We start from the raw sequence: 24,581 nt of genomic DNA on the forward strand, positions 1-24,581 counted from the left end.
GGGAATGGGCCGGGAATGGCTGGGAATGGGCCGGGAATGGGCGGGATGGACGGGGCGGGCGGCCCCGCGCTCGGGCTGACAGCGGCGGCCCGGCCCGGCCCGGCCCTCCCGGCGCGGCGCGGCGGGACTTGTAGTGCGCGGCGGGCGGAGGCGGCCGGGCCGGCCCCGGGGCGGACTACAAGTCCCAGGCGGGGCGGGCGGCGCTGTGTGTGAGCCCAGCCGGCGGAGCGGAGCGGGGCGGGCGGCGCGGCGGGGCTCGCTCGGCGCCGCAGCCGTAACCTCCCGTCTCTCCCTCTCGCAGCGGCCGCGGCGACGATGCAGGCGGAGTCGGGGATCGTGCCGGACTTCGAGGTGGGCGAGGAGTTCCACGAGGAGCCCAAGACGTACTACGAGCTGAAGAGCCAGCCCCTGAAGAGCAGGTGGGGGCGCGGGGCGCGGGTCCCGGCCGGGCGCGGAGCATCCCCGCGGCCGCCGCTGCGCAGCCGAGCGCTCCTGCCATAATAGCGGCGTTGTTGGCGGAGGGCGGGCCGGGCCCGCGTTATGTAAAGGGCATTGTTGGCCGTGCGGGCCCGGCTGTCACCCGGGGCAGCCCCGCCGGGAGCGGGGGCGAGGCCGGGGCCGCGCCTGCCCCGGTGAGCGCCGCTGCCGAGCCCCCCGCCCCGAGCGCGGAGGGTCTTGCAGCAGCTGCAAGGTCTTGTAGCATCTAAGGTTGCTCTTGATTGTGCGGTAGTTGCGTTTTGTTTGTTTTTTTTTGAGCCTGAGAGCGGGTTTGTTACTTACAGTTGCTTGGGGATTGGAAACTTTTGCTAGGTAGGTCACTTTCTTCCTAGAGTGGTTTTTCCTTGAAATAGACTCTGTTTGCTTATCTGGAGCGGCTGCATCGCGTAGATACGCTCTGTAAAGAGAAATAAGGCGGTCTGTATGTGTTTCCCTCCCTTGTGGGCTGTTAGCGACCCGTTGTCCGTCCTACTGCTGGAAGAAGAAAGTCAGTGCTCTCCCGCGCCTTGAGCATCCACCTTGTCTGCTATGGCACGTTTCTCCCTCTGTTTTTTCATTCAAGGAACCCTCCATCTCACCTCAACACTCTCCTTAGCAGTACTCTGCTGAATATAAGGTCATTGCTGCAAGTGTATCGTGTTTGTAGCCTGTCTCTGTATTCACATTTTAGTTTTGAAAGCTGCTCTTCGTACATCTGTGTGTAATGGAAAAATAGATAAGAATGTAAATATTAAAAAAAAAAAGTACTAGAATGAGTTTGGATTCTACAGCCTGTCAGACTTAAAAGTAAATAAATGACTTTTTGATCATTTTCTGAATGTTTCAGAAACACTGAAGGTTTGTAGTAAAAGGTATTAAAAATTCTGTTGCTGTCACAAGGGCTGACAGATGTGGGGCCACCTCCTGTGGCCTGTTTTCACGGCAGCCCTGCCTCACCCTGAACCCCTGGTATGGCTCAGGAATGGTGCACGTTGTGGTGGTGATGTACAGCCTGACAGGCCATCCAACCAAACTGAAGTTGCCAGAACTCCTTTGCTCCCTAAGGTTACGCAGGGAAATTGCCATTACCCAGGTAATTATCTGAGAGCCAGGCTAATGTGCAGAGCAGATGAGGTTCACCAGCGCTGATGGGTTCCTGCTGCGATGGAGGCAGCTGAGAGGCACACAGGACTTTGGGTTTAGTGCTTGTGTTGCCAGTGGAGTGCAGCAGTCATGACTCCTGTGATGTGGCCCAGTAGGCCTGTTTGTACCAGCTGCATGTCCTAACTGGTGTGCAGGAGTTGTCCCTTTGTGGTTGTCCTCTCTGTAGTCAGCAGTTTGTGTGTGCTTTCCTGGTGTGAGCATGGATAGCAGGTCTGCACTGGAGCTTAGGTGGCAGGTCTGCATTTGACCTTGCACAGATGCTGCAACTACTTTGAGTTCCTGTGACTTGATGCTTTGGGACCCAAATTCAGCCTTGTATTTCTCAGGGAGAAGTGAATAAACTCTCTAATGAAGCACTGGAGTGTTTTACTGGCTTCTAAATGTTGTCACTTCAAACTTCTCTGGGGTGGATTTCCCCAGTTCATCTGGTATTCCTGCAGAGACAGAACTGCCTGCCCTTTGGGTTTAAAGGGGTCTGCCATTCTGACATCCTGGTGGTGCCTCAGACCATCTGTCCTGATGTTTCCAGGACAGGTTTTTGGAGGAGTGACCAGCTTGTCCCAGTCTGCCTCGTGTCTCTCCACAAGTACCCATGTGTATGGGAAGAGGGAGCCCCGAGGGTGGAATAGCAATCCATGGTTTTTCTGGCAGATAGTGAACTGACATGTTAACCTCAGTGTGGAGCCTGCCCAGCTCACGTACAGCTCGTACCTCGAGGGAGAGTCTCAGCTGTCTTCCTGGTATTGTGGGAGATGAAGATGCAAAGGAGTCAGGGACCCTGCCAGGTCCATATAAACCTGTCCCTGAAGCCAGGCTGATAAAACTTGATGATAACAGGAGGCAGAAGTTGCTCACAAACCTGTTTGTTTCATGATTGTATCTCAGAGGACTTCTGTAGTCCTTCAGCTTTGCTCAGGCCTGGAACCAGTCTGACTGATGATTATCGAGGGTATCAGCATCACCCTGCTGCTTTCTCTTGTGGATGTAAATCAGCAGTAATTGCATAGCAGCGAGTAGAATAGCAGCAGGTCAGCGTGGTGTAGTTGTGGGACTGTGGCCATGGGAATTGCTTTCTTACCCTCTCCGCAGCCTGGCTCTGGAAGGGTGCCTGGGGAGCAGGCAAACCAGAGCTGATGTGAGGAGCTGAGTCTAAACAGCAATCTGCTCTTTTCCCTGGTGAGAACTGCTGATTTCCTAGCAACATTCTGGGCTTTCTCTGATCTTTTTAACCGTAAGAGTTGAGAAGCATCCTTGGCTTACTCATAGCAGCTGAAATTGTGAGTACAGAGAGAATTTTATCCTGCTCAGAAATAGGTAAGAATGGCAGTGCTCTGAACCAAGAAGAAACAGTTTTGTTGGCCGGTTTAACTCAGCCCTGCTGATACTGCTGTCCTCCTCTCAGTGAAACTCTATTTGCTTCCTCCCAGATTGCTCGTTTTCCAATATGTGACATCCAGTTAAAGATTTCTCCTCTCTGCTGTGCCCTCGCAGTTACTCCATCCCTGTTTCATAATTCAAGTCTGCAATCCAAAGCCACAAGGGGTCCAATAATAAAAGCTTTTTGCAGTAAATACTGTACTAACTTAGGCCAAGCCACAATTGAATGCTAGAGGCCAAGTTAAAATGTAAGCCCAGCAAAAGCTTTAATCACAGGGGATTGAGAGGATACATGGGGCTGAGATAGATCAGTCAAACCCATACTTCCCAAACCCTCCTGACTCATGAGAACTTAGATTCTTGGGCAAAGTAATACCTGCATTCATGGGATCTCTGGAATTTGCCGTGGTCCAATGTCTTTGAAAACTGAGATGATGTTTCAGTTGCTTTGGTTTCTCCAGAGTCACTTTTGTCTGTGGGAGGAAAATGGGCTTTCAGACTACCCAGTAAGACAATGAGATCTATTTTTTCCCCCTCATATCCATATTTTATTCCTCTCCTGCCATATTCACAAAGTATAATAGTTTTAATCTACAAGTACATGCACTTAAATATGTATGTGTTTATGTAATGAACAAGCAAATAAGGTTTGTTTCCTGGTGCAAGCAGTGTACAATGAAATCGATGGAGTTTTATTACCAAAAGTAAACACAGATCCTGACGTGTCTGCATGCAGTCAGCAGGGCACTGGAGGCTTGAGTTACATCACAAATGTGGATTCTTTAAATCATTTGGCAATGTTTTGGATATCAAACCGGTATCTGGAGGTAAAGGCTATACAACCTGCCATTGCACAGGGCACTCTGAACCAAGCCAGGTGTGGCAGATGCAGCAAAACTTTCTCTCTCAAATAGATTTTTTCTGTATTTTTTTTGTTGTCTGCAGTGTGGGTCCATTTGGATGGTTGGTGTGACATTATAAGCACCAGCAAATTATTGTCAGCTGTTGTAATTTACTGCCATGCTCTTAATAAAACCTGCAGATAAATTACTGCTATTTGTGCCCTTTTCTGTTGCCTATATTTTCAGACTGGTTAAAAAGCACCCGAATGATGTAGTTACTGAAGTATTTTTAGTGGAAGAAAATATTAGGAAATGCATTTAATTTGCACGGTAGTTTCTTAGGAAGCTTATTTTTGTTTTATGAGCAATAACATTGAGATGTAGAGTTCGTCATTATTAAAGCAGTGATGTCTTTATAAAATTCTTCTCATTCCTGAAGACCTTTTCCTTTGTGCAAACCTTCAGTATTTTACTTATATCATCTGGTCCCTCATTTCTCTCCAGTTAGGATCCTCTGTAAAGTGTTCCTTTTTGGTTTTTTCCTCTTATCTGGTGCTCAACACTGAGGTCTTCATTCAGTTAAAGCTCCCCTTTTAATACGCAATGATTGTTGAGGAAATATTAATTTCGCCAAATAGACAAACATTTTTGAAATGTGTGCTTACTCTGGAGCCAAAGAGGACTCTTCTAAAGTGCCCTAGTGCCTTAGCCTGCAGATGATCAAATTTAATTTTGTAAATGAACTTTGCAGCGTGATTGAATTTGAACTTGATTACATTAGGCTTAACATTGAATTTGTGCCTTATTGGAGGTAGTCTTTTCATATTACTGCTATTTATGGATCTTATTCAAGTGTTTTATATTCTGGTTGGGTTCTGCAATGCAGTTTGTTCAAGCTACTGCTTATATCTGTTCCAGTTGTGCAAGAAGTGGAAAATATCCTTTATTTAGAACAGGTCACATGTTCTTGCATCCAGGAACCGTGTCTCAGTGTGATTAAAAAAAAATAAAAATGTATCTTGGAGGAACAGATTTAAAAAGTTCCTGAAATATTTTTCCGTCTGTTACAGAGGAACATTACATATTTTAAACTAAAAGGTAATAATAGCTGAGCTGGAAGTGCTACGTAGGCCAGCACTGCCTGAAATCAGTGGTAAAAGTCTGAACCAACGTCAGTGGGAGTAGAGCTAAGCCAGAAGTATGTCTCTGAAATCTCTCCGGTAACATTTTTGTGAGTGAGTCAATAATTCCATGTTTATTCTGCACCTCAAATTCGCTGCACTGGGAAGGAAACCCTCACCACATCTTTTTGTACTTCTTTTATTTTTGAAAACAGTCTTGAAAGGAAAGGCTGCTGTTGGAGTGTCTGTTGTATAAACATGTGGAGACAATAAGTGGTATTTCCGTATAGTTCTTTACACAGAGAACTGGTGCTGCTCCCTGTCTGTAGCGCAGCATTTTCCATGGTGAGAGATCCTGGGTGACCTTTTCCTCTCCTGCAAAACTCTCACTTTGTTATTTGCAGTAGGCCTTTGCTATTTAGCAAGGAAACAGAAATAGCCCATGAAATTCAGTTCAGCATTTGCTTTGATACGAGCTATTGAGCGTCACCTTTTTGCTTCCCTGGCCTGCTTTCCTCGGTAGGGTTTTGTGTGGCTGCCAAGCTGATCAGAGAGGGCACAGATATTTTGAGGCTGGCTGCACTGACTGAGCATCTTTTAGCAAGCACATGTGTTTGCTTTTTATTTATCAGCCTGCTGGCTGCATTAGTTGTGTGTAAGTTACATATGCATTCTGCTTGAAATAAATTCATATTTTTCTGGTGAGCAGGAAACTTCCCTAGCTGGCTGCTGTTGGTTTACAGATTCCAGGTGATAATTTGAATCAATAGATCCTGTCTCTTAAAAGGCTGAAAATAAGCCTGTGGAGCCCTGCTGATGGAGAGCTGGGCTGCCCCTGGTACTGCTCATTTCCCAAATGTAGAGTGGGAGGTCATTTCACAAGCTTCTGGTTTAGAATTTGTGGGGCTGCTGTGAACCTAGCCATTGTCATTAACAAGTCATTGCAGAGCCTCTTGTGCATTGTGTATATTTTTATTTAGCACTTAGGGCAATGTATCAGAGGTCCTTTCCAGCACGGTGGTAGGCAGCATGACTAATTCCTGCTGTACAGTCTGGTCAGGATCTAGAAGAAAACTGGGAAGCAAGAGCAGAAGAGATTTGCAGATGTGCTATTTTACAAGCAAATTCAGTCTCTTAACCACGTTCTCTGATTAAAAGTTGATTGGGAAGAAATCAGTACAGCTGTTTAAAAATGAGGGTACAGGAGAAACCTGTTCTGATGCTTAATGATGCTGTCATCCTCTCTACATTTGCTTTTAAAAACAAGATACTTTTAAGACTTCGAAAATGAAACAGAAGGAGTAATTTTCTGTTTACTTTTCTTCTAAAAAAAAAATTGAAATTGTGTGTTGGCTGTTAATTGTCTTCTGTGAACAATCTGCTGTTTCAGTGTTGGGAACAAAATGAGAGTCCAACTTCCATTAAGCTGGTCAGGCTCTTGGCCATTATTGTCTGTCTCGTTCTATTTTGGATTCAAAAAGTTTTTGAAATACACAGGCTGTAGCATTTTTGTTTTTTAAAAAAATCACTGTATTTTAATATAACTTTTTGCTGAAACAAAGACAACATGATTAAGCAGCCTGGCATGGTAGATTTTGCTAGACAGTTAACTGTTGCATCACTATCATATTATACGAGAACTGTCATGATTTATTTTTAATAATCTCTAGTTAAACAGTAACAGCACAACTAGTGGCTTGTGTGTAGTTTCACACTTCATTTCATACTGGAGGAAAGAAAACAGCAAAGGAAAATGAATTTTATTGCATATTCACAATATAACTTGGCTTTATCTGCAACAGCTGTGAAAAACCTGATGCTGTTCTGAGTGTCAAGATTGAAATATTCAGGTTCTCTGGAGCCAAAGTCTGGGAAGAGGTCAGCCTGTTCTCCAGTCCATCTGAGGCAGAATTAAGTGCAGTTTTCAGTGTTAGGCACCCCGAGGCTCTGCTTGCTGTGGTTGGGCACTCACAGTTTTGGGGTGCCTTTTGAAAGGCTGTGTCTCAGTATCTTTGCCCAGAAATTCAGCTTGTGACTTGCATAGGCCTTAGTCACTGTTGCCTGTGGGCTTCACCTGAGAATAAACATTTCAGAGAGATCACAGCAGTGTCCATGTGAAACAGGACAATGTGGGCATCACTGGTACAAGCTCAGAAATGGTGAAAATTACCCAGGAAGGCGTGTGCTACAACTCTCAGCTAATACTTCAACACTAACAGTGCCTTTGGATTGAGCTCATTTTTTCTGGTAACATCCCTGCTGCAAGGGCTGCTGTAATGTTTGTGTTAGCAGCTTTCTGCCAAGCATGCAAGCCAGGGGCTGGTGGTTTTCAGCTTTTTTTTTTTTCTTCAGTGGTAAGTGATTATGTAGAAACACTCTGTAGGCTCCCCCCACCCTGACCTGCTGCTCGCAGCTGCTGCATGGACTGGACTGGCAGGTTGAAGGGCAAAATTGTGTTGCTGTGATATATAATTACTTCTTCCAGCATGAGCCAACAGAGCAGCTTGCTGTGATGATTGTTACGTGTACTGCTATGTAAAACAGAATGCAAGTGTAATGTGGGGTTCGGGCTAGTATTTTAATGTTGTAATTAGCAGCCTCTAACCGTAAACAAGTTTTTTTTAAATCAGTTCCCATGAAGATTACTCCTTTACAATGCAGGCAGACGTACATTTGCAGATGTGGGGTTTATGAATTCCGTGTTCCTTACAGAAATGAGCATCAAGAACAAACAAGTGCCTTTTTTTCAGACCCTCTTTCTCTTGCTCTAGAGCACCTCAGGTGTGGTGTCAGGTGGCTGGAGCCCAGTCCTGCAGTTGGTATTTCATAGGGATATTACAGCTCAGGGAAACGGTTGCATTGGAGACGATGCTGCAGCTGCCACCTCTGGGAAGACTTGGATTCATTCTCCTCAACTGCTCCCCAAAAAACACTGATCTAGATTCACAGGTACGTTGCACCTTCCTTTGTGCTGCTTTTCTGGCACAAAATGAGCATAAACCCACCTGAACCTGCTGTTTGGGCTGGTGTAGCTGGGGAGAGCATGCTGGGGGTCTTCTCTGACCACCCTGTGAGGCTGCTTCTGAAGAGAGCACTGAAATTGTGGAGGATTGGAAGGATGTCTGTGTCTGTTCAAACCCTCAAAAGCAATCTTTGTGTGCAAGAATTATGTGCCTGGTTTGGCCTGCTGTTATATTAAAGAATTTATTTGGGGTGAATTCTGAGAAAATCCAGGTGAATATTGGTGTTTTTGGGTTCCTGGAAAGATGTTGATAATCTCTGAGATGCTGGAATCCTTCCAGTTGTAATGTGTTTAAAGCAGCATGATGATAATATATTGTACTGTTAAAGCTTGCCTGTAACCCAAATTCTGAGATGCTGGCTCTTTTCTTTGAAAATATGTGACAACAGAAACTGCTGGAGGAAGTCAAATAGTCAGGTAGGGGAGTCAAATAGTGCAGGGGAATTGGGGTCTGGAGCTGGGAGAAAAGTAACAAGAAGTGGGAACAACCAGAATGTCCCAAGTGAAGGATGCTTTGTAGGATGGGGGCTGGAGCAATCAATGATTGTTACTAATCTTACTGCCAGCCCTCCTGTTTGTAACATATAAACACATAAAACAGGAACTACTGTGATTCTTTCTGGAGGAGAAGCAGCCAGCTAGAAAACTTGGGCTGGAGGTACTATTTCAGGGTGAGAAGATGGGAGCAGACTTTGGAAGCTGTCAGATGGTGAGAAATTGGGAATATGGGCAAGGGGAACATGTGGTTCTGGAGCTTCAAACTGGGAGGTCGGAATAATGCCATGGAAGTGAAAAAGGATCTGAGAGATCTGAGTGGGAGAGCCTAGCTGAGCATGTTTTCTGCACATGTACTATTTCCTTTCAGGATTCTTTGGGTTTTTATCTAAATAAAGGAGAAAGCTTGTATAAAGTATGACTTTGGAAGTGCTTTTTCTGGATGTGTCGCTGCATGGTAATATGCAGCTGTAAAGCCAAATTAGGAATACAAACCCTATCTATAATGTTTGTGAACTTCAGCCTGAATAAGAGTTGCAACTTGAGAGAATGAAATCAGAGTGGTATTGACATGTGTACACATGCAGGAGGGGATGATCTTAGAGAAAAGCAAAGGGAAAAAAAATTAGGGGCTGTTCATTGGAAACTGGGAGGAGTTCAGGGGGGTGTGGGTCTCTTGCACTGTGTCCCCTGGGATGCCATTAACTACTGTGTTTGGGTTTCTGCTCAGTCTAGCAAGCTTTATTTTATTTGTAGCAAATATTTACAACTGCCCAAGCTCAACCAGCTAAAGGCACATTCCAGCTGTCAGTCTGTCTAGTGAAGCCACAGGCATGGTTCACAAGAGTTGCTGGGATCATTTATTTATTTATTGCTGTTGTATCATGAAGGTTGCTATCAGATAAATAATTATTCCACCCTTGGAGAAGGTACATTGTAAATCTGCTAAGCTGCTCCTTTGTTTGTTAGGCTTGTGCATAATGAGTTTGGAATTTAAGATTAGTAGTGTGCTGTGCAAACTGCTCATTTTGTGACCTCATCCTCGGCTGGGCTCGCCTGCCCCTCCACCTGTCACATCCTGTCGGACACTTGGGGCTGGGTTCATTAGGGGAACTTGGGGTTAGCCTTGCGTCATCTCATTTTTATGTGTTCTGTTGCCTAGTGGAATTTAAAAAAGCCCCATGAGGTGGGTGTCTGGGTTCCTTAAAGAACTGAGGGTGGCTTCAAAGTGGGCTGGTGAACACTGGCCTGGAGTTTGGGAATGCCTGAGTTGGCTGGGGAAGGCTGCTGGTGGTGCTGAACGCTGGCTCTCCGAGCTGGATGTTGGGTCCAGGGGAGCTGTTGCTAAATCCTCCTTGGAGTGACGTGCCCAGGGCAGGTGTGCTCTTACAGAAATGAGGAAGAGCAGGTAGTATGACATCCCCCTGCCCCAGCTTTGTCCACTCAGCACGTAGAAGTTTAGAGTTCCAGTCCTGACTGTGACTCAAGAGACAGGATTGAAAGTGTCTGCCGTCCTTGGAAATGCCCAAGCCAATAAACCATGGGCGTTGTGAGCTGTCTTTTATTTTGCAGAAGCTGCTCCATTTTGCCTTGTTTGAGCCTGGTAGGGGTAGGAGTGACTTGGTGTAACACAAGGGAGAGAATATTTGCATGGGGCTATTCTGACTTTGCTCCAGAAAATAGTTACTTGTACAAAGTGGAGCAGCTCTACCAGGAAGCAAGTAAGATGTGCTCAGAAATTAGATGGCTTTCAGCTCCAGCTAAAAGGTCCAGATCTCTGTAGTTGAGGTCACAGCATGACATAGTGACACCTGCTCAAAGTAAGAGTGGTGATATTTGGGGCAGAGAGAGTTGGATGAAGGGAAGGAATCCTGAAATGTTGCAGGAAGGCAAGGAAGTTGAAGGGTGGTATGGACTCTGATGCCCAGAAGGCCTCTCAGAGTGGTGTGTGTTGCTGAAGAAGCTTCAGGCAAAGGATATTAAGAGTGACGACAAACATACGCTAGTTCTTCGGAGTGCTTAATTTTTTAGGAATGTGAAGTTATTTGTGGTATAGCAAAAGGAGTTTGAATCTGTGTAGAAACAAGTTACAAAGAAGTAAAGTGTGTAGGTCAGGAGCTGAATTAAGATTACGTCTGTATCACAAACTCGTTTTGTAATTTAGCTTGTTGCACAATTTACAGTTTCAATCTAATTGCAAAACTACTGTGCAAGTGATAATTTGGTTCCCAGCTAATGCAACTTTTGATACTGTACAAAACTGTGCTGTAGGGGCTGTTAGCCCTGGAGATGCTGTGGGCTAACAAGGACTTTGTGTTTTTCAAGTGTGTCAAGTAATGTAGAAAAGTGTGAAATGGGTCTGCCTGTTAAGAGGATCTCAAAGGTGCTGGAGCTGCCCCTACAACAAAACCAGGGTTAGCTGGAGGGGGTCTGGTGCTGCTGCTGGACATTTTCAGAGCTGGGGAGGGAGTCTTCCTTACAGCATTTTTGGTGTTTTACAAGGAACTGGCCACCCTAGCTTTACAGCAGCCTCCTGCTTTCTGGAAGAGATCCCCTGAGCAGGCAGTAATTGCTGTCTTTCCAAAGCAGTCCTGCTTTGTGGAGGAGTCATAATTATCCCTCACTTAGCCTTTCTAATGAAGGTGCTTGTAAGAGTTGTGCTGGGGTGCAAAGATGTCCATAAGGCAAAGTTTCCCTGTCTGTGCCTGCAGTGGTCTCTGGCCCTGTCTGGGGCATGTGTTCCTCAGGTGGGATCTTCAGGGACTTCTCTTTGAAACTGGGGCACATTTGGCTTTTTGCCTTGCAGCACCACTTGAGACTATGAACAGACCTGCAGAGGAATAGGTCCAGTGATTCTGTGTTCCTGACTGCTGCTCTGCTGTGCTCAGGCTTGTGCTGGGCACCAGCTCTGTGAAAGGAAGCTGCTGAGAAAAGGTGGCTCTTGCAGTGAGCTTTGACCTGGGACACCTGATGGTGGCTTTATTTACCAGCTGGTGATCCCACCTTTTCCATCCTCAGAACTTTTCCTGGGCAGCCTGAAGAGCTGGTTTAGGAAGTTTTAGGAAGGCACAGAGGGGAGCTGGAAGGATCCTGCTCTCCCCAAGGACTGCGAGAGCATCACTGAGCTGTGCTGCAGCTCAGCAGGGCTGGGGATGAGGACAACCAGCAGCTCTGCATGAGAAAACACACTCATGATCTAAAGAAATACTTCAGGGATTTCTTTCCCTTTGAGAAACTCAGTTTTAAGTACTGAGTTTGCTCAGTGGCCTGTTTTCTCTCATTTTTGGGGGGCAGGATGGTGTTTGTGTGATAACCAGTCCCATCCCCTGCTGCTCTGTTGCTATGAAACATTTTAGTGACATGCCATATAAAAGGGATGAATATCCATCTCTAACTGCAGAGAGATTTTTTTTTTGTGGCTCATCTCTTGCTGATCAGTTTTCTAATTCTGCTGGTGGTGGATTTGAATGATTCCAGGTGTTGTCATATAATTATATAGATGCTTGTTTCCCTATCTGTAATTTAATTCCTTTGCTTTGAGATTTATTAAATAGCACAGCACAGAAAATTGCAGTATCTGTCCTCATCTCTTCTCAGTGGGTTTATTTTCTGTGGCAAGGACTTTCACAGCTCTTGAAATTCTAAATCTGAAATCACTATTTAATCTAAGACAGTTTTCCCTGTATTTAAGAGCTGCAGAATCAGGCTGTGCTTTGGAGAAAATAGCAAATTTGCTAAATTTGGCTGCTTGCAGAGTCATTCAAAGTACATAGGTTGTTCAGCAGGTGCTCTCTGGCTTCTTGTGCTGTAGGGAACGCTGGGTTTTGGAGGTTAAGTGGGTGGGAATGCAGTTCCTCCTTTCTGCTTGTAGCACAGGAAAAATGAAGTGGTTGAGCTGTGTGCAGTTTATTTGGTGGCGCTTACAGCTGCAGAGCACCCCTGGCAGCAGAAAGATGGGTCCTCTAGAACTGCAAGATTGTATTGATTATGCTGCATTTCTGCTGGAACAAAAATATAATGGGCTCAGCATTTGCACTTTCTACTTGTGCATTGTTTTCTCTTTATTTTGTGTATTTAGAAAATGCTATGCTTTGCAGACTGCTGTTTTGTATTTTCTGTGGAATGAAAACCATCTGGATAATTTAACTGAATTTTATCAAAGTTTTTGGGAACAGGCCCTTTTCTGTTTCCTGGCATCTTGTTAGAAGATGAGAATTTGTGTTAAAATTTAGGGAGGTGTCTGATGTGCTGGAGCTAAAAAATTTAGAATTTGGGCTTGTTTGACATTGTAGAAGTAATTGTAATATTAAAATGATGTATAGTGTGTCCCAAAAGCATTTTTCCTGAACAAATGCCTGCACAGACTGTCCTCCCCCCTAAATGTACTTTTAATCCTTGGAGTAGTGGGAGCTGCAAGCTAAGAAAGCATCCAGTGTTCAAGGATGAGGCTTCTTTGAAAGAGATCAGACTTAAATGCCAGCTGAAGTTAAGCATATGTTTAAAGATCTGCCTCAATCAGACCTTTGTTCAATACAACACTTCTGTGTAGTCTTTATTTCAGAATCCTAAATAATCCAATTGGTTTTGTACTCATAGGTTTCATCTTGTTGCACATCTAGATGTGTATAAACACTTCTGTGTAGTCTTTATTTCAGAATCCTAAATAATCCAATTGGTTTTGTACTCATAGGTTTCATCTTGTTGCAGCCCCAGGCCTGTAACAAACACAGGAGGGATCCACCAAGCCTTAAGCATGTGAGCTGTGCTGCTCCAGGACTATTTGTGCTTCAGTTTCAGCTCAAATCCGTGTTGTTGGATTGGGAGAAGAGTGTTCAGCATATGGCAAGATCCTAAATCTGATGTACTTTCAAGCCTGACACTGTGATTTTAATATGTTCCACTTTCATTGAAATACTACTTAGAAAAGTGAAAAATCCCACTAGAAAAAGATAATTTCATAATCTTTTCAACATGAGATGCAGAATTAACTGAATTTCAATATAGTCTGTTTAGCAGAGGATGAGCACTATCAGCTGGTTTTTCTTTTTTTTTTTTTTCCCCGAAAGACTTAACTGCCCATTTAGTTTCTGATGTCCTGATGATAATGTTTGAGATGAGTATTTAGATCTGCTCATGCTTATATCACAGAACAGTTCCTTCAGCCCCCACATGTGTTTGCCTGCTGTGACAGTGAGTGCTCGTGTGGCTTCCCTGGAAAAGGAGCTCAATATGACCACAGATTTCTAGATCCAAAACTGGATTGTTCTCAAAGCCAGCCACAATATTGTCAAATCTGAAGCTGGGTGTCACATGGGCAGGATCTGAAAGTTTGGAATACAGTTATTTCCAAAAGTCTGAAGCTTTTCCCAGTGGCTAGACAGACTCTGAGTCACTGAGGTGACACCTCTGCAGATCAGCTTGTCCAGCTCCACTGCTCAGAGCCATGTCATGCTGACTTTTGACTATCTCCAAAGACAGAGACTTCACAACTTCTCTGGATGATTTCTTCCAGTACTGATGACCCTCACAGTGAAAAAAGTGTGGAGCTTTTTTTTCTTGAGTTTTGGGTTATTTTTTGAATTGGATATAAACTGTTTTCTGACTTCTGTGTCACAGTGCACACAAGATGGACTCCCTCAGCTTTGCCTTTTGAAGTAAAACAAGGGACTGCATTTCTTACCTAAACTATTGGGTTTTGCCCTAAAAACAATGGATTGTTCAGCTCAAGCTTAAGAGCTGGTGGGCAGAACTTCTGCATCCTTCAGTCATGACTCAAGGGATGAAAAGTTTTCATCCTCATTTTAATTCAGCCCTGTTTGACACAGATTAGTTTTTAGCTCTGCCGTTGCCCATTGTGGATGGATGCAAAGCACCCTACAACATAACCTTGCATTTAATGAGCAGTTCATCCTCAGAGCAGAGGTTGTGCCCAGTGCTGCACAACTGTGCCTTGATGTTGTTTGTGCAGAGCATTTGACAGATGCTCGGCGCTCGCGATGTTATCTGGACTGCTCAACGTGTATAATAATTCCACCAGGCTGTTGACTAAAATATTCCTGTTCTTTGATGCACCAGCACTAACTTGTCTGCTATGAATTCATACACTGAAGTTGAAATTACTTCCAAAATAGTAAACATGAACTTTGTCCATTTCTTGCTCTGGGATAATTCTAGAATCGGTTCCTCGGTGAGCTGTGCACAAAGTGGCTTTCTGTAACCTGTAGCTGTTCATCAGGACAGCACACAATGCACTTTGGCCAAGCTGTATTAAATACATATCACATGGAATTGAGAATCTAATCTTTAGCTGGGGCTGATCTTGTCTTCACTCTGTAGAACTACGCTTCAGTTTCATGCAGATTGTTTTTGGCAGCTTCGGGGGCAACAAACCGGATATTTTAAAGAACATGTTCTTTAGCATAAAGAAAATTTCATTTAAATTGCTGGAAAAGTTTATTTGGGAGATGTCTTCCAGGGTAAAATGAAGTGTAGCAATTAAATAAAAATCTTCAATGGCACTGTGAATAACAAGCAAGAGTACAGCGCTATGCCCTGCCACAGCAGTCTCACTTCATTTACTTGCTATCAGCCATCAAGGTGACCATGTTCAGTCTCCAGTCCGTGTTTTCTGAGGCTGCCTTCATTTCTGTGTATTTTCCAGCTCTGACATGTTTGGATAATAGCAGTTGACTGGCAATAGCAAAACATCAAGTATAGAAAATAAGCCATGTTTACTGTTCTGGACTTCGTTCCTTTTTCATTTCCAATAACTGTTGAGAAATAAGCAGAAAGTTACAGGTGGTTTCCCAAAGCAGCATTTTTTGGGGAAGAGATATGATTTCTTAATGCCATCTAGAAGCTCCAAAGGAACCCAAGACCCTGTAGATTCAGTGGTCCTTCTTACTTTACAGTTTTAGATGAGGATGATACTAGCATTTATGCAATCCTTTTGGGCTTTTCTCGTGTAGATTAGAGTGACTGGGGATGGTTAACAGTGAGCAGCACTAGCTGTACTCTCAGGGTACTTATGGCATGGTTAGCTGTTCAGTGCTTTGGTGACAGAATTAGCAGCATGTGAATGTTGGCAGATCTTGACAGCAGTTTTTGCTTCTATCATGAAGTGAGAGCTCATTCTATCCATTGCTTTTCATTGTCTCCCCATGCTTATCCCAAAGCTCAGTGGTGTGGAGGAAGCAGGTGAGGGAGAGGTCTGGACATCTGCTTACAAAGCCATCACAAAATGTCACTTGAGTGGCTCACTGCAAATGCAAGATTCTGGATCAGGAGTCCTGTCCCCTGTCATCTGCATAAAATGTGGCATCCTGGGAGGTCTTAATGTGTGAGCTGCGGCTTGAGTAAAGCTGTTGGGGCAGTTTAACTCTGCAATGCTTAACTTCAATTAAGTTGTCAAGTTTAGCATTGCTTTAGGCATTAATAGAGTTTTACTCTCACTTAAAAATCTGGTTTAGTAATTAACCTCCATATTATTCTGGAGTTCAGAAGGTGCTCATTTAGTGCAGCAAATCTAATGTCATGTGAATTAAAACATGAAAGATATGCAGTAATGAGAAACTGAAACAGGATAGTGCAGAAATTTGATTATATGCAGTTTACGGGGAGCTGAGTTCTTAATGAGAAGTGTGTTAAAGGCACAGTCTTGCCTCTGCATTTGCAAGGTTAAGGGATGTTCTGAATTAAATTAGTAGTGGAGCTGGTATTTGTCATGATGCACACTGAGTTTTTGTTGCAGTGAGGTTTTATTGTACAGCTTTTTCTGAAATCTGGATATGGGATGGCTGTGACTGTACAACTACCAAAAGGTGTGAGGCATTTGCAGGGTGACTGTTTAAGCACTCCCAGCACTGAGTACAGATGTGTTTAATTTTCCTCAGAAAGTGTCAGTTTATTGCATGTATGATGTGTGGAGTATGTGCCAGCTGGTAAGTCCTGCACTTTTTGGGGCTGGACTGCTGGCATCACACCAGTTCATACAGCCTGACTTGTCTTTGGATATAAGGTACTGGTACAGCCTGGAAAACTGCAGTTTCTGCTGCCCAAGAGTTCTGGATGACTGCAAGGATAAAGCGCAGGTTTCCCCTTTTATACTGGACATTGCATGCACAAAATGCTGATTACACATCTCTTTTTGGCATGGGAACCAGAGACTGTGTATCAGATGCAGTTCAGAACATGAACATTTTCAGAGCAATGCTGTCTATCATGCTTTTGCCCTGTAATGTGCATTCTCTCATGAAAGTGCACTTTTACCCATTCTTGTCATTGTCTACTTCAGAAAATGCTGGAGGCAAAGATGCAGAAGGTGTTTTTCCAACCATCTCCTCTCTAACTTAGGTATGTGAAATCAGAGGCTTTGTCTTTGCTATCATTTGAGTGATTTAAGGTAAAAAATAGCTTCTTATCACTTACTTAGCTACTTGATTTCCAAGGCAGTAATGTGGGGTAAAAGTTCACCTCACGCGTGTCAGAAGGACTCTGCACTATGTGGGTGTGGTTTTGTGCTACACCTGATCTCTGCAAGGTATGGCTGTGCCCAGTGCTGAGAAGGATTTGGGCTGCTAAATGACTGTAAGGAGAGTTGGTTTATCTCACTGATTCAATGGGAAGGGACCACACATGCTCAAAAAGAAAAAGTTTTCCATCTGCTGACAGAACTTACTTGGGCTATGGCCATGCAGTTACAAGACCCAACCCAAGAGAGGATTGAGAATCAGACTGTGGGCCAGACTCCTCTTGCTGTGGCAATTTGCAGTTATGCTGGATTGGATGGAATTTAAAATCGTGTTGCTGACCTTACAAAAACATGGTAGGAGTCTTGTGTGAGTTGGATGGTTGCTGGCCTGTGTTGTTTCTTTGTATGCAGTTGAATTTTGCTGTATTAAAACCAGCATTCCAGTAGAAAGTTGTGACAAGTGCCGCACTTGGAGCCACTGAAACCTTTACCAATGAATCCAGTTTGAGGACTTTGTGTCTGATTCTTGACATACCAAATTTTTGAAATGAACAAGAAGCATATGCCAGTGGTCTGTTAACCTGTCAGGGCTCTCTTCTTGAGCTTTATGCTTACTCCATAGGAACCATGACCTAAAAATACAGGCTCACCGAGCTAATCATCTTACAGCTCAAGCATAGTTGAGTTAATTCTGTGTAATAATTTACTGCTGTCAGCTCTACAGCAGGAGTTATCTGTGTGCAAAGTCCTGGTTCATAGCAAATACCACGTAATGCAGGTTAACACTAACCCCTCTGACTACAGACTAAGCTAAACCGTCTTAGAACACGCTGGCTGTTGTCTAACCACACATGTGGCTGCTCTGTCTGCTCTGCTGCTGGCTGGGAAGTTGTTTAGCCAAGGGATTTCGATGGACTGCTGGAGTCCTCCTGCCACCACGCAGGCCTGGAGCCATTTGTGTTGGCTGAGGCTGTGATGGCCAAGTTGTCTTGTGTTAACCTGTTTTCCATGGAAGACAGAAAATGTACATAAAGCATGAAATGGGGTTAAATTCTTCCAGTGAGTAGCTGCTGCTGGTAACTGTGGACTAGTTTGACAGGGTTCACATCTGTGTTAACTTTCAGAAGACAACATGAAGCTATTATGCAGTTACTACCCACTCCAGGATCTGCACATCAATTAGGAGAGGCTGCTTACTCATGCTCCTCAAAAGTTGTGCCAAAATAGCTATTACATTATGTCAGAGCCCATATTTTCACCCTGAACAATTAATCAGAATATAAACCTTGTTTCTTCTCAGCAGCTTTGAATATAGATCTACCACTTTTGATACATGGTGCTTTCAGCTGTATTGGTTGAAGAGGGCTCCTCTGCTGTTGACACACATCAGGGACATAGTGATGAAATGTGATATTATTTTGTCAGCAGTATATCTGGGAAGCTCCAACACCACCATCTTCTGTAAACAGCTTTAGTTCCATGTGTTATGACTTATTCTACTCTAACACTTCGGGTCCCTGCTCAGGACGCAGCATCCCGTGCTGCTGGTAGGTGCTGTGTGAGCATGAGGGGAGGTGGTGGGCTGCTTCACAGCAGCGCTGCCATCTGAGAATAAGACACAAGAAGCAGATGGCTGCAGGGGGAAACAATGAGGCAGAGCTGTCAGCGTGATGGGATGGAGTCCTAGCGCACCCACTGCCTCGCTGCTGGCAGAACCCTGCTCCATGTCCTGCCCAGGAGAGAGCTCTTGATGGACTTGGTCTGGGTAGATACACTTGGAAGTAAGTACCTTTGAGGATCTTCCTTTGTAAGTGGGGTAAAGCACCGAGCAGGTGTTGTTGGAGAAATGTGGCATTGTTGGTGACCGGCCTCCAGCTTTCCTTCTCGAGCATCAGGAACCTGGGACAGAGCATCCCAGCCCTGTCCCCTTGGGTATTTGTGGTGGTTCTTTACAGCCCAGAGATCCATGGCAGCAGGGCCTTGGGCAGGTGTGGGGTCTCAGGTAAGGTGTGACGTGCCAAGGAAGTAATGCCTGCTGTGAAGTGACAAAACCCATTGTAAAAGCAGAATATTTGCTTTACTGATGATTCTGGTATTAGACAGCAACGTGGAGACACATTTGTCTCCTGATTTTCCAGGCTGTCCTATAAAAGCTGCTTGATAATGCTATTCAGGAGCTCCTCTTGTGGGAATATTTGTACTGTGCAGCACAAAATTTGAATGAGGGTTCTGTAGAGAAAACTGTACCATCATACTGCTGACCAGGCTAAACTCTGCGCTGTAATCCTAATTCACAATTTTCTGTCTTTTTTGTCTTTTGCCAAATACCTTTAATGCAGAGAACATTATAACTCAGAAAAGATGGTGCATGATAAAAATAGAAGGACTTGCTCCAGTTCTTCCATATGCTAATGGCTGGATTTTCAGGCAAGAGATTCCAGTAAGGTGTGCCAGCAGTCTGAATACCTGCATGTGCTGTGGCCCTCTTTCCATGAAAAAGCTGTTTGGGTTGGAGACAAGGGTGAAGTCATTGGGAGTTTGATATCTCTTAACTGGATCCAATTCCGTGTGATTTTATTAGAAGAAATGAAGTATTGTAATTCCTGAGGTGCTTGCAAGGTTCTTGCTTTGGAAATTCTGTCTTGCTTCCACTGATTTCTTCTCCATTGGAAAATCATGAGTGCATAACTTCAACACTCTGGAGGCCATCTGGAAATAGCTGGAGCAGGCTAAATTGCACATTAAATTTGATAAAAACTTTTCAAAGACCCTTTCCCTGGGGAAAGGGAGGATGGAAGCCTGGAAAAAGCTTTAATAGGAAAAACAGACAGAGATTAGGGTTCGATAAATAGGAAATTATAGTAATGTTTTCATTCAAAGAAAATACACAGGCAAAGATATTAGATGATGATTGAATACAAATGTGGCCAACCATCAAAGCGGTCCCTTGCCAATGGCAAGGGTTTTATTGCCATTTATTTATCTTGGTTTATTCTTTCCTCTACCAGCTAATGTATATCACTTCAAGATGCAAACCACATTTCCATCATTTCATGAGGTATCTACCTGGATTAAAATAAAAGCAAACACATTAAATAATACAGGCTTGTAAGGAAAGTAATCAGCTTAAACAGGTAGTGAACACATGGATTTGGTTGTTTGGGAGGCTGTGGAGATAGATTGTACTAGAAGGCTCAAAAAGTTTGGGCAGTTTCATGGGCAAACCAGCCACTAGAGGCAGCTGGGCTGGGGTTGCTCTGCCCCTCAGTTAATGACTGTGGATGCTGGAGGGGAGCAGAGCACAGGGAGCAGGTGGGCTTGTGTCCTTTCCCTCTGGAGACAGGGTGCTGAACAGGACAGAATGTGCCTCTGCCCCTCCCATGCACTTGCCCAGCAGCTGGGGTCTGGGTACCCCTCAGCCAAGCTCTGTCAGGTTGGATGTCTCGTTCCTTCTTTCTCTCCCTGTTTCAAGCCCAGGAACAACTCGTCAAAGTGTGGACTAATGAATCATTGCAAGTGCTTGATGTGTTGGCAGCTCCTTGCCACCCAGCTTCACACTCTGTTCTGCTGCCGTAATTTTAAGAAACTATTGGAACAGTGCCCTCCTCCCCCAAAAAAGTCTATCCAGAGATCTGGGAAGTAATGTGTCATGGTTTTAAAACCATGACATAATGTATGCAGCCCTCCCCCAGTTTATTTGTACCCAGCCGTTTGGGTAGGCCTTGGTGTTAGTTTTAGCAGCAGAGCAGGTTCTAGTCAAAGAATCAAAATCTTGAATATACTTTACCCTGAGAAAGGAATCGAGCCAGTTATTTCAGAATTAGTGAAAACAAACTCATCTGAGTTTGGAGAATCCAGTCCAAGACACCAAAATCTCCCAAGTCCATAAGAAAGAGTTTTGCTTTACATGGAGTATTAGTCATTATCCTGTCAGTCTTGTTTGTTAGTTTGGTTTGAAATTTATGTAGCAGTCTCTCACGGCAGGCTGTGTTCTGTGTTCATCTTTGCAAGTACAGGAGATTTGTTCACCCAGTGTCTTAGTTGAGCTGAAAAACCGAAATCTGTACTTTCACAAACTATTTGTCATATTTTATTTGACTCAAAAAGTCCATATCATGACTTCAGTGCATGTGTTAAAACAGCTTAGTCCAGTGCTTCTAGAAGGCTCCTGTCTCTGGGGAGCAGATGCCTTGTGAGGGAGACCTGCTTCCCTTGGCTTGGCTGTGTGGTCAGTAGGTTATGTTTGTGCTTTCAGCAGAGCAGAAATAGGGAGTTGTGGAAGTGAGTGGTCCTCTCCTGACTGGATACTCAATGAATCTTTAAGTTTTCGCATTCCTGTAACACCTTTGCTTTCTGAAGCAAACCACAAGTCACACTGCAGGTGAGCCTGGCCAGAGGAAGAGTTTCCATTTTACAGAGGGGTGAGATCAGGGACAGTGTTTCGTCTGGGAGCTGGGCATTGGGCCTTTCCTTCAAATCCAGAGGAACAGTCCCCTTCTCCAAGAACTTAAATCCTTTTCCAGTATTTGAAAAGTTGCCTGCTCGCCTCTGCTAGTGTTCCTGCCTTTTATTTTCCTCCATTTCTGCAGTGTCAGGAAGAAAAAATAAATCTGTAATCCAAGTAACATCCTAAATATAGAAGTGCTAGTTTACAAATGAGAAATCTTTCTGATGGCTTCAAAATGGTTTTGTAATAAAAGGAAATGTATTTGACACTGCCAGAATTTACAGTCCCACCAGAGACTTGTGAAAGAACTGCTATACCAAACAGCCTAGGCTGGAATGGAGCTTGTTGACACGTAGGGGTTACTGAAGGGTATTTCTGGCTGTTGCCATGAGGATGGCTTAGCAGGAAAAAATACCTTCTCTGTGACTACTGTAGGGCCTGTCTGTATCATCAGCTTTAAGAAAAAGTATTTTAATAGAAGATGGTTAAAGAGGGAGACTGCTTTTCAAAATGGGTACCAGAATATGGCCCCTGAGAGCCAGGAGGAAGGGGTTATGAGCAAAACTGGTGTGGGTGGTACAATCTAATACTGCTTTTGGCTGTTTAACCAAGTAAAAAACAGTTTTTCTGGAGTCCCTGCAACTTTCAGGCTTTATTTTTTTTATCTCTCTTTCTTACTCTCTCTCCAAAATGTTTTAAACTTTGAGTCTCTCATATGTTCACTTACAATTGCAGGAAGGTGTCACAGTGGTCTTCAGGTGCTATCAAGCACAGAGACCATTCTCAGCTGTTTGATGAGATTTCAGCTATTGGTTTAGAGGTGAATGGTCTTATTCCATTTGGCAGCAATTATTTACAGCTGCATCCAGGGGTCCAGTTCTGTTTGGCACTTAGAGGCATAACCACAAAGGAGTTACCAGAAATGGGCAGTTTGTCATGATTTCTCCTTGCTCTACCTTTGGAGGCACTGTCAGTGTGTTGGGGAGAGTGTGCTGTTCTACCCAGCTTCCCAGAGTGTCCAAAAATAAAATGGCAGGACTTAAAAACATGGTTGATGACAGAAGGGAACAAAACGTCTGTAATGAACTTTTCCCCTACCAAAAGTAGTTTGCAGAGTGAAATAAGATGGATAAAAGAAGTATTGAAGTTTGATCAATATAATTGTCTATAAAACTGGGGATTCATTGTCTTCAGATGAAGTCCCCATATTATTCACTGTCACACATGAGGCTTACACTACATTATTTTCATCTGCAGGTCTCTTAAGGGCTTTATTGCTTGCCTGGGAATCCTATGTTCCTGCACAATCAGAAAATGGAATGTCATGGTATACTGAACATTGAGGATTTGCTTAAATGTTTTGCTGAAGATCAGTTCCCTGTGCTAAGTGACAGTGGTTTAAACAGCAAAACCCCAGTTTTAAAGCCTTAGTTTTCATCCACGTTTAGGGGCTGTGATTGTATAACCTGTTTCTGTGGGTGCTGGGGTTTTGCTCTGCTTTTTGCTGTGATTCTAACTTGAGAGCTCCTGCCCTTGCACCGCTGGCTCTTGTTTGAGTCCCCACTGTGCTGGGGACCACCAGGCTCTGCTCCTCCTTGGTACGCATTGAAAATACCTCCATGAGCTCTCAGAGATGTTTCAGGTTACATAAATCAGGATTTAAAATAGTATCTTTTTCACAACATTTGGAACACGTGTTCGTGAATATAAATTTTCAGTGCAGTGCCAACAGAGTTAGTTTAACAGATGCAGAACTCTGTTACTAAGAATAGTTTCTGCAGATATCTCCCCACACAAATTTTCTCCCTGGGCATTTGTTATGTGCTTATCAACACTGCAGAAGAGCATATGCATGTTCTTTTTTTTTTGAGAAAATAGTCTGCAAGCTTTCTGCTTTCAGAAGCTATTGAAAGCACGTTCTTCTGAAGCCGCATTGAGTTTCAACTGATGAATCAGAATTCTGCATGGAAAGATTTGGGTACAAACACAATAAGAAAATTTAGCAATACTTTTTTTTTTCTTGTGCTTTTTTTTTTCCCCCCCATTCTTGCTTTCCCTTGGTAAACAGCAACACTTGCTGGCAAGAATGGGAATAACAGATTAATCTGCTTATTTTCAGTTGTCAGATTCGTGTGTGTCAGTCATCCAGCTCTTTTCCAGCTGTTACCCAGAGAGAATTTACCTGGTGGGGAGGAAAATTTAGTGTCTTGGCAAAAGATCTGACTCCTCCCTAGTGACATTATGCCAATAAGAGAACCTGAAGTCAGTTTCAGATTTTATTTGAATGAAAGCCGAATTACTGGTTTTCCCACCAAAATAAAATGCTCTTATGAGTTAAATGGGATTTGGTCACCAGTAAGCTCAGGAAACTATATTTAAACAAGAAAGAAAGAGTTAATTGAAGGTTGCCTGTTCCTCTTTTGCCAAGCAGCAGAACTTTTGTAGGGTGTGAAACTGTGGTTATTAGCCAGGGTTAATGGAGATTGTCTCATTCATTACCATGCACTGTTAAGAGTAACTGTTGGTTCCTCTGTTGAGGCAATGTCTCTGTTGCCAGTGCTGTCAGGAGATCGGCTTCATTTAAAAAAAAACAAAGAGCTGGGCTTGGTATGTTAGTAGCCATTGAAGGGGAACATAAAAGAAATACAATAGGAACAACATACTGAAAAGAAACATGGTTTTTAAGGTAGTTGAGTGATTAATTCTTTTGTAATCAAAGAGAATTCAAGTGCCCACACACAGTAAAAATATGGCTGGGGAAAAGAAAGCATCAAAACTAGCAAAAAGGCTTTTGGTTTGCTGAAGTAAAGGGGAAACAAATGGGGGAGAAGTATCAAAAAAACCTAAAACTAACAAAACAAAAGAAACAAGAAAACCCCCAACCAGAGGGAAAACCCACATTGTTTTGATGGAAGTTAAGGGACATAATTGGATTTGCCATGATGTACTTTGTGTCACATCACATCTGGCAGGTGGCAGTGAAACATGCAGATTCTGCATCAGGTGTGAACACTGCAGAATTACTTGTCTTCTGTCTGCTTTGATGTCCAGTAATTTATCAGTGGGTATAACTTTAGAGACACGTTGAGGTTTTACATCTCTATTTTTGTCCGTGTTTTGAGTTTCATTGCTAAGATTGCATCGTTTCTTGTATGTGGGACAGCAC

General features: G+C 43.7%; 1 protein-coding gene across 5 annotated transcripts in view; it reads left to right on the forward strand.

Annotated features, from left to right (window-relative positions):
• Positions 1-218: 218 nt before the first annotated feature.
• The window catches only part of MITF (melanocyte inducing transcription factor), a 100,518-nt gene continuing 76,155 nt past the window's right edge, over positions 219-24,581 (forward strand). For 2 of the 5 annotated variants that reach the window (XM_015641068.3, XM_015641072.2), the window contains exon 1: positions 219-419. In XM_015641068.3, the coding sequence (XP_015496554.1) occupies positions 316-419 (104 nt within the window). In that variant the 5' untranslated portion in view covers positions 219-315. Of the gene's footprint in view, positions 420-7,865; positions 7,931-24,581 lie in introns of those variants that run through there. The other 3 variants (XM_015641069.2, XM_015641073.3, XM_015641074.3) reach the window with 2 other exon arrangements.

This window comes from Parus major, chromosome 12, assembly GCF_001522545.3.
Source record: "Parus major isolate Abel chromosome 12, Parus_major1.1, whole genome shotgun sequence".
NCBI lineage: Eukaryota > Metazoa > Chordata > Aves > Passeriformes > Paridae > Parus > Parus major.